At 32.2% G+C, this 9,774-nt stretch overlaps 3 protein-coding genes across 5 annotated transcripts in view; 1 reads left to right on the top strand and 2 right to left on the bottom strand.

Annotated features, from left to right (window-relative positions):
• Window positions 1-72: 72 nt before the first annotated feature.
• LOC105204441 (venom carboxylesterase-6) lies at window positions 73-3,792 on the bottom strand. Its single transcript, XM_011173516.3, has 8 exons — window positions 3,285-3,792; window positions 2,722-3,016; window positions 1,776-1,973; window positions 1,518-1,696; window positions 1,238-1,406; window positions 825-1,160; window positions 586-712; window positions 73-507 (listed from the first exon to the last, which is right to left on the bottom strand). The coding sequence occupies exons 1-8, from the start codon at window positions 3,561-3,563 to the stop codon at window positions 309-311; spliced, it is 1,782 nt and encodes a 593-aa protein (XP_011171818.2). The 5' UTR covers window positions 3,564-3,792; the 3' UTR covers window positions 73-308.
• A 1,503-nt stretch (window positions 3,793-5,295) lies between these two features.
• On the bottom strand, window positions 5,296-7,894 carry LOC105204436 (nuclear protein 1). Its single transcript, XM_026138162.2, has 2 exons — window positions 7,498-7,894; window positions 5,296-6,134 (listed from the first exon to the last, which is right to left on the bottom strand). The coding sequence occupies exon 1, from the start codon at window positions 7,731-7,733 to the stop codon at window positions 7,500-7,502; it is 234 nt and encodes a 77-aa protein (XP_025993947.1). The 5' UTR covers window positions 7,734-7,894; the 3' UTR covers window positions 5,296-6,134; window positions 7,498-7,499.
• LOC105204439 (phytanoyl-CoA dioxygenase, peroxisomal) overlaps window positions 6,169-9,774 on the top strand; it is a 60,581-nt gene continuing 56,975 nt past the window's right edge. Inside the window, exons 1-4 of one of the 3 annotated variants that reach the window (XM_011173512.3) lie at window positions 6,169-7,413; window positions 8,122-8,354; window positions 8,441-8,529; window positions 8,640-8,756. The gene's annotated coding sequence lies outside the window, so the exon portion shown is untranslated. Of the gene's footprint in view, window positions 7,414-8,055; window positions 8,355-8,440; window positions 8,530-8,639; window positions 8,757-9,417; window positions 9,441-9,774 lie in introns of those variants that run through there. The other 2 variants (XM_011173510.3, XM_026138156.2) reach the window with 2 other exon arrangements.

Genomic DNA, 9,774 nt, shown 5'->3' with positions numbered 1-9,774 from the left:
ATAAATGTCTTAGAAAAAAACTGAAAATTGTATACTATTTACTAATAAATGAAAATCAAATGCGATTCGATCAATTAAGCTTGTATTTTATTTCATTTATAAAATAATAGCAAATCTGTCCAAAAATGTAAATTTTGAAACCAAATTATAAATTTATTGATTTCACAAAATAAAATAAAAATAATATAAGCTAAAAAATATATTTGAGTTTAGAACTTAATATAAATTTACGTTTAAAATAAAATAATATTTTAAGCAAAACTTAAATCTAATTTAGAAAAAATGTATGTCTCATATTCCAATGATATTTAAAGCTCCTCTCTATTAATTCCGGCTGTACGCTTTAATACATTCTCATTGAAATTAATCGAATTCCAGAATTCTTTCTCTCCAAGATTAACATGGCTATCCATGTTAATTTGATTAGGACCAGCTATGTGCAAGTAATGAAATTCTTTCTTTAAAGGATCTAATTGTGACCATACCACATTTCCTATTTTTGGAATTCTGAAAAATTTGAGAAATTAAATACTTTCCTATTGTACGAGTTTATATTCACTACTGTATGCAGTATTTTACGCTTACCCCTCGGTGACAAAGGATATCCAAAAATCGATTAACTGTTTTTGCATATCGCGATCGTTTTGCGTTGTTGTTGGGTCTATAAAGGGCGTATCTAACACGTAATATGCGTCGTCAGCATGAGAGACTCCTAAAAAAGATAAAAGAACGCTATTTTGACATAAAACTCTTTAAAAGCATTTAAGAGAATATTTTTATTTTTATTTTTATTCCATAACATTGCCGATATTTCTCTGACTTACCATAATTCACAGTGGTACCGCTGAGACTATCGCTTAAACTTTGCGCTCCTCTATAACTGAAATAATAGTACCAGACTGGATTCTGGTTTATTTTAGCTTGCATTCGCGCAGCTTTCTCGCTGTCGACTACAAATAAACGATGACTCGCCATGTGTATCAGTTCTTTTGTACTCTGTTGATCTATCGGTTTTGTACCAAAGTAATGATTTTTAATGAGACGAGCAATTTCGACATGTTCCCCTTTGGGAATGGTATAGTTAAAATCAAGGAAGTGTGGCCCGAGGATATCCCAATTGTCGTTCAATTGTTTCAGATGTTGATCGTTAGTAATAAACTCTACGATAAGTTAATACATGTAATAGATATCATTAAGGAAAAAAACAATTTTCTTATTATTTTTTGCGTCATCTTACCAGCTACGGGATAAAGGCCTTCTTCACTAACTACTCCCGTAACCCAAGGTACATCCTGGACGTCTCCACTATTGATGATTTCAACAGGTGTTCTGTCGATAAAAGGTGCTTCATCGCCAAACCTCTCCGGTACTGGACCGAAAGGAGTGAAAGGATTGCCTAAGAATGGCTAAAAAAATCAAAGTATCAATCAAAATTTTTCCTTTTTACATCCGCGCGAGAATCATATGCTTTGTTCTTGAATTCTTTCATAGACAATAAAGGAAAAAATGAGTCTCGCCATAAATTCACTTGTAGCCTGAACGATTGCTCGAGCTGGACGATATCTCATACAACGTATCATATCTCTAGAGGTAGTTGTAGGGCATCCCATTAAAGCACTTAATTTCTTGGCTTTTTCAAAGGAGTTTTCAGTTTGGGCCCAACAATCAAACGCTGTACCGCTGAACGATATGCCACCTGTATTATATAAAATTATAGCAGTTTAATATAATACGGACAATATTTAATCATGAATTTTATCGTCTCATAAAAATACCTCGGAAGAGACCCGCGCTGAGTTGCGATAAGTAATGATAATGCACACTTGCACCGCCCGCACTCAAGCCGAACAATGTCACTTTCGTCGGATCGCCACCAAACCATTCAATGTTCTCCGATACCCAACGCAGTGCCATATTTTGATCCTTCAGGCCCATGTTGCCAGGAACTACTTCATCTTCCGTACTAAGAAATCCTAATTAAAAAAAAACATTTCTAAATAAAGACATAATGTAATTAAAACAAAATTATGTATATATTTATTTCAAAATTGCTACAGCGGATTAGACTAAGTCTTATCAGTATTAAAACAAATGACTAAATAAACTATAACATCGGAATATTATTTTTAATAACATCACTAACCATTAAAAACACTACTAATCTTACATTACATTGATAAACTGGCAAACGTTTGCGATTTTCTCACATAAAAAGTTACAAGTATCAAGATGAAAGAAAGTCGTAGAGAAATTTTCAAAAATGCATTTTAAAAAAAAGATATATAAAGCAATAAAAATTTTTTTTCAGTCTGGTTTCTATGATGTTTTGTTTCAAAATCACATAAATTTGAAAATTTGTATTCTTCTAATATTTACTTTATTTTAACACGCTTTAATAACTTAATGTAATAGATAAAAATCAGATAAATCTACATCACACAAAAATTAACGCAAAAAATTTTTATGTCGGTTTTCTAAGCTTTAAAATGTTTTTTTTTTAAAGATACAATTTTTTTAAAGATACAGTTTTTTTGAAATCTCATCAAATTTTTCATGTAAAAATTTATTTTCAGAAAACGTTTTTTAATTTCAAAATTAAAGAGTTTTTTAAAAAAAGAAAAAATTTTTTATAATGTTCTCGATTCGCATAATTAAAAAATGTTTTAAAAACTTTTTTCAAATTTTTAAATGACAGTGTATAATTATTTAATGAAAATGTACCCATTGGTCCCAATCGATAATTGATTGTAACAAATATAAGATCGTGATCCATTAAATATGTAGGTTTCTCTATCATGCCGCTTTCAGCTTGGAACGCTCCACCATGGATCCAAAATAATACTGGCAGTAGATTTTGATTTCTCCCTCTTTCCTGTGCTGGTACGTAAACGTTTAAATACAAACAATCTTCGGCACCCTCAACCTTCTCCGAAGTTTTGTAATTATATTGAATACACATGGAACCAAATGTTGTAGCCGATAGCTCACCAATCCATGCCGGTATTGGTCGAGGAGGCTGCAAAGGCAAAAAAAATAATAATAATAAATTTGAAGAATTTTAACTAAAATATTTTTTTTTTATATTTTTGTGCTAGAAAGATTTTATGAAAATTTGATTTCTAAGTTACTGAGAACAATTGACGGAATTTTTAATCTGAAATTTTGAAAAAGCATATATGCTGTGTATTGTAAAAATTTATTTTTATTTTATCATACATAAAAAGTGCCATTAAAAAAATACAACTTTATTAATATTTACATCAATAATTAATTTAACTATGTACCTTAAATCGTAATTTTCCAATAGGTGGTAATGCGTAAGGGATCCCTTCGTATGCCTCAAATTTTCTTCCATTGTGCGAGATTTTGTAGTAGCCTTTCAGGCCCCCCAATGGTGTTTTGACCCTTGGAGCAGTCTCATCTCTATTGGCGTGAACAGCAAAGCCGAAACAAATCAAGGCAATTAAAAGTTTCAGCAGCATAATTCCCAGTTGCTCTTGTTCAGATGCACTGACACTTTTCCCGGTCCAATTGTTTATTATATAAAGACATGTTTGACGCATGCGTTGATATACATATTAGATAAACCCCTTTAAAACAAAATATTTGTCTTAAATTTGATAACATCCCAGATACATTGTACAAATATTGCACAATAACGGTATCGTGAATTGATAAAGATTTTGTGATAAATGCGCTGATATATGCCATAACGTTGCAATTTTATCAAAATGAAATTTTTTAATATTTATTATTAAAAATTAGATAAAATATTAAATACAAAACATTTAACAATTATTTAAAAAACCACTTGATTATTTAAAATTTAATTGTGCTGAATATATAATATTTTAAGTTGCAATATTACTAAATTATAATTTAAGAATAATTATGCATTTTTGTAGTTTGTATATAATTAAACTATATGATTAAGATATGATTTGCTACAATTTGGACAAAATACTATTTTGAAATTAATTTCGCAAACAGTTATCAATATTTCGTAAGATCAATCCTAGATTTGCAATATTTTAGTAAATATATCTATGTATATATATATATATATATATATATATATATATATATATATATGTGTATATATAATTGCAGATCATAATTTTATAATGCAAGATTTTCTTATATAATTTAATGTTTTCCAACCAGAATATAATGATACTGATACATATTTACATTTCACGTTTATGTTACTTGCTTATTTTAGCTCAACTAGACGACAGTTGTATTTTAGAAAAACTGATTATTATAGTGATACAAATGTAATAACTTATTATCTACTTGAATGAATTCCTTCTTAAATTTTTATTCGTTGCATGAGTACACATGTAAACAAAAGAGTGTGGTTTTAAATTTCAAATTAAAGATATGTTTAGCGATTCATATCAAGACGTCTGATATATTTTCAACAAAAAACAAAATTTGATTCGATCGCAATATAAAATATATCTGCATGTACGTAATTGTTTATTTTGTTATCAAACATGATAAGATAAATTTTATCTTGATTTGTTATCGTATATACGTACGAAAAGGATTTTGTTAAGTGTGGGATATTTTTAGTTAGATATAAATTTGAAAATAATTTTGATAAGACTATCAAAATAATTATGTAGGATAATGAAATTAATTGCTAGAATATCAAAATTTTTTACGGTAGTGTTCGTCATACTTAAGCATTTTTTATAATGACCTTTGATATTTGAACAAAATTATATTTTTAAATCTGTGTTAATATATTCAATTTTTAAATAGATACTTTATCCATTCTTTTCGTGCAGTAATATAAAATTCAAATATTTTCTTAAGTTCTTTACCTAGTTCACATTTTACATTTTTTTAATTTTAAAAACTACTTAATATAAGTAGTTTTACTAACAACAATGTGTATTATTGATATAATACCGGTCAATAGATATTCATAATTCGTATTCTTTCCTCACATCAGAGACAGTCTTAAAATGTCATCACAAACCAAGCTTAGCATCTTAATTAGTATCTAACTTAATTAGCAGTCTGCAGTATCAATTTCTTAAAACACTACTTAAGACGATTTTAAAATAAAAACGGATTAAAAATACCAACATATGCCTATAACTTTTACTATTTAAAATATTCGATTTATGCCTCGTTCTTATTTTGAAATACATATTTGAGCGTAGTTTAATATCACATAATTTAATGTACGTAGGCATACACATAAATAATATAAAACAGTTGATCGAATCAAGACAGCGTAGATAAGGAGGATAAGAGACAAGGAAAGAGATCAACGAAATATGCCTTTATAAACAAAAGTATATTCTCGTTAATTAAAAATCTTTATTTCACAGTTCTTTCGATATAATCACATCATGATGTTCATGTCAATACAAGATAATGTATTTTTTCGCACAAAGAACTTGGAAAAATATATCACGTAATTCTAAACCAACAGTATATCATCAATAAGCAAGCATCTTGATTGAACATGAACATCGTGTATCCTCGAATTAATGCGAATCAATTAGTTTAGCCTTCTTTATAAATGTTTTTCGTAAAATGTTGCGATACACGTACTACTCATTATGATAAGGAACTAATAGTAAGATTTATCATTCAACCGCTGTTCCTTTCAACGACTGCTCATTGTTGCGACGTATGCGAAAACGCATGCATAAAAAGAAGGCTACAATTAATGATTCGCTATCATTTATTAAATCATTTCGATCATAGCTTATCAACGAATTTAATAATAGCACACATAAAAATTAATATAGTATCACCACATTATCTTACATAAGAGAAAAGAAGAAAAAGAAAAGAATGTCATACAAACTCCAGATTCACGAATAGGTAAGCCGAAGCGACGTACGTTATTTTGTACTTTCATAAATAACGTGATCTTTTGAGTGCTTTTAACATAAATGATAACGAAGGGACACGAATTATCGTGCCAATCTTAGATGAGAATCTATGACTAAATGCATTCTCGACAGTAAAAAAAAAGAATATATATATGTATATATATATATATATATATATAATTGGTTTTATTCCAGACGCCTTAGGTGAGAGATAAGTCCTTGTGAGATGAAATCCAATTTGACGTCGGCTACGAGGATAGGAACGTTCGTAATCTGAAATGAAAATTGAATTAATGAAGAGACAAATATTGAAGAAAAGAGTATCGTTCAGAAATTCTGAATATTATGGAATATCACGAAACTGCGAGAATATTGCGTATTACGTAACACAGGAAAGAAAGATAAATAAACACGTGTGCATGTGGCGTCGTGTGAGTCACCGCGTGTAAAGATAGTTGGTGTCGATAACGAAAGTAAGACGCAATACGCGCGCCTGCTTTTCACGATAATTTGCAACGGAAGAGGACAAAGCGTCTGATTCATTTTGTAAAGCAAAGTGAACAAACGCAATTGTTTTCAGACTGCTTTATCTATCGTTATTAATCTTTCCGAATAAAGCATATTTCAAAACGGAAATAAAGTCAAATGATTATGAATAAGTTCCAAGTACAATTAATATTTTACATTGTTGAAATTATCGGAGACAAAAATTACATATTATTTATCATTTCTATATCGTCCTGAACACTATCACACGAATATGATTAAGTTATTTGCGTTTAATATTCAAATTTGAAATAAATTTAAGACATTCGACTAACTTCACGTAGAGCTTTCGGTGTGATATCTCCCCGCGAGACAAAGGAATTGCGTCATTTTTGCTCAAGAATAATAATGATAGTAGATTTTGAAGCTAAGCGAACGAGGTAAGAAAGAAATATTCTAAACACGATATCGCGTTGCTCTGATTTTTCCATTGTCGTTATATTTTTCCGAATATATACAATGGAATATATTTGAAAACTAATAAAATATCGTTAAGAACAATTTCTGTAAACAAATTTTAATTTGAGACAAAAATTACAAATTATTTGTAATTTCTATGTCATCTTGAAAATTGTTAAACTCGAATGCGATTGAAATACTTACGTTTAAGATTTAACTATCTCCAGTGAGAAATGACAATGGAAACGACATCGAACTAATTCGCCTATCGAAAGGCGAATTTTTTACATTCATCGATTAATCAATCGCATTATGTATAAATGCAGTTTTTACACAGTAAAATTTTTGCGCATAATGTGATTAATCAATCGACGATTTAAAAAAGTCGCCTGAAATTATCGATTCAGCATCATTTTGATATCGATTCGATGGATCAACTCTCGGATAACTTCACGTGCAACAGTCTTCGGCATCGGCGTGAAGTTATCGAAGTGAGTGCGTTCGTGATTCACTCGTATTGCGTCGTTGCGAGGAGAAAGCGAGATAAAGGCCAATCTTTACGCGATTGCAGAACGGCCTTCAAGAAAATCACGTCATTTTTGCGCAGGTAATAAAAGCAAATTGATTGTATTGATACTCGGACGTGTACGTTCGAGTAAAATCGACTGGGGGGGGGGGGGCGAGGTCTAACCTCTACGCCTTGCTCTTGCTCGTGCTCGTGTTCGTGTTCGTGTTCGTCTGCCGTTTGTTGTGCTCGGTGTTCATCAGCTTGGTGAGAATCTTTCTGGAATGGCCGCTCGGGTCGAAGTGATTCGTGTGCGCAACGGCCTCGCGTTTGCTCCTCTGCTTGCCGCCGTGAGCAGTAAAGATATGTTTGTCGTAGTCGTAGTTGAAGTGCTCGTACTCGTCAACGTGCGCCTCGGACATAGTTCACGAGATTTTGAATTGTCGGGAACGTTTACGGAAAGAAAGTCGCGGCGCGACGCAAACTGCGGAAAATAACACGATCTGTGAAAACGGTTCGACCGGGAAGATCGATTTGCACTCAGACGCACTCAGACGCACTGGTCGCGCGGCGTTCCCCGACCCGGATTTATATACCGTCAGGTTAGCGTGCGGGCCGCGCGTGCGCGCTTTCGGCGCTTCGTCCCCATACTCCTCCATACTCCCCATTCGCAGCAATTCGCAGGATGCCGGTATGCTCCGATGCCCGCTCGCTCGCTCGCTCTTTTCTGCTCTTTTCGCTGACAATGGTCCTTTAATGATGGCTCGGCACGAATTCAATGTGTAATACTTTTCTTTCTGTTGATTCCAGTTGATTCCCCATGAAAAAGGAGAAAAAAAGGAAATGCCTTCTCTCGCGCAACTTTGTGCAACTGCGCAGTATCTGCGCGTCAAGGTGGTAACCTTCGCGGTGTCGATACGCTGATAACATATCGAGAAGTTTCTTTTCGACCTGTCTTTTTCGTAAAATTATGCAATTCCTGTTGTGGACTCTGATTATCTCTATCAGCTGTGGAGAGAGAAATAAATCGTGAAGCAAACAAGGTTCGTGGTGCAATATTATGACAATATTACAACAATATTATCGAGTAAAACGTCAGTAAGAGTTAAATTTTCACGATACGTTGCAGATATTTCCCCAAACGTAGAGTATTCGGCTTTTTGGACGAATTCTGAACCTTTTTATAAAGAAATGACAACGATGGGAATCTTATGAATGGTACGCACAGTCAAATGACATGATAGATGAATTTTTGTGCCCAATGTTTTGACTGTTTTTTCCTTTTTCTTTTTTTGAAAATCAACCTTCGATGAAATACTGGTCAAAAGGTGGCAACCATGTAAAAGTTCTCAAGGCTGAAAGTAACTGGGCAGATGAAACTACTCGGCAACATTGTGAGAGCACGCATCGTAATCTTTTGTGATGCGTTGCTGAGAACAACGAATGTATGTATTCAGCTGTAATTCTCAAAAACTTTAAGGCGACTCCAATCAAACTTCTTTGTTAATTTAATTAATTTATCAAGTATGATTTACTTGTTAATCGTCTTTAACACAGATAGAATTAATGTTTTATTTTACAATATATGAAAATGAAGATAGACAACAAATTATTTAATTAGAAATGTAAATATTTATATAATTTTAAGAGATTTTTTTGGTTGAATTAATAAACTAGGAAGCTTGGTAGAAGTCTTTCTTAATCTCTCATTTTGCATGTTTCATTGAACTGGTGTATCAATATGAATTAGATAGTTTCTATATATAGATATTGTTATCTGTATGCGAACCGAGTATAAACTGAATATCTAGATAAAGTAATTTAACGAGGAGTCGTCGAACGATATAACGTCAATTGAAGTATAAACGAGTATTCGGAAACTAAATTATAATTTTAAAGTCATCGCGTGAAATTTTCTACGATGACGGTTCTCTTCATACATGATCGCTTCGCTCCCATTGCACCCAATAGTCATTACTCACGTAGCTAATCTATACGTTCGAAGCGACCTAGAAAATTCCAACACGTAAGCTCGCCCGACGCCCAAGTGCATTGCCTTCTGCGAGTTCTATAGAGCGTGTATTTCCAGCGCCAGTGCAGCCGCACAACAGTGTGCCGTCTTTAGCAGAGTACGTATGATTTCCGAGGCAGCTCTTTTATTCAAAGCGATATATTCATTTATCTTGTCAAGTACTCGAGAAATTGGGTAATCGCGCAGCTATACTGTTGTGTCAAATTAGAAAAATTTGTAAGAATGAAAAAAATAGAAAAGGATGTAACTGTACAAATACTTACATTGAGAGAAAAGTGTTTGGTATTTGTAACTACAATTGAATATTAAAATAATTATGATTAAGAGCTCCATTTTTATAATTATTACTGCTATAATATTAGTAATAGTAACGTACAATATGTTACATATATTTTATCGCAATTACCATAATCTAAATGTAGATAATTTGC

The sequence above is a fragment of the Solenopsis invicta genome, chromosome 6, assembly GCF_016802725.1.
Source record: "Solenopsis invicta isolate M01_SB chromosome 6, UNIL_Sinv_3.0, whole genome shotgun sequence".
NCBI classification, from domain to species: domain Eukaryota; kingdom Metazoa; phylum Arthropoda; class Insecta; order Hymenoptera; family Formicidae; genus Solenopsis; species Solenopsis invicta.
This window is presented reverse-complemented; position numbering and strand designations above follow the sequence as displayed.

Coding starts and splice junctions, on each gene's coding strand:
- LOC105204441 (XM_011173516.3), bottom strand. CDS start 3,563: ATGCGTCAAACATGTCTTTATATAATAAACAATTGGACCGGGAAAAGT. Junction 3,017..3,284: donor TTGGAAAATTACGATTTAAG/GTACATAGTTAA, acceptor TTGCCTTTGCAG/CCTCCTCGACCAATACCGGC. Junction 1,407..1,517: donor AGGCTACAAGTGAATTTATG/GCGAGACTCATT, acceptor TGATTTTTTTAG/CCATTCTTAGGCAATCCTTT.
- LOC105204436 (XM_026138162.2), bottom strand. CDS start 7,733: ATGTCCGAGGCGCACGTTGACGAGTACGAGCACTTCAACTACGACTAC.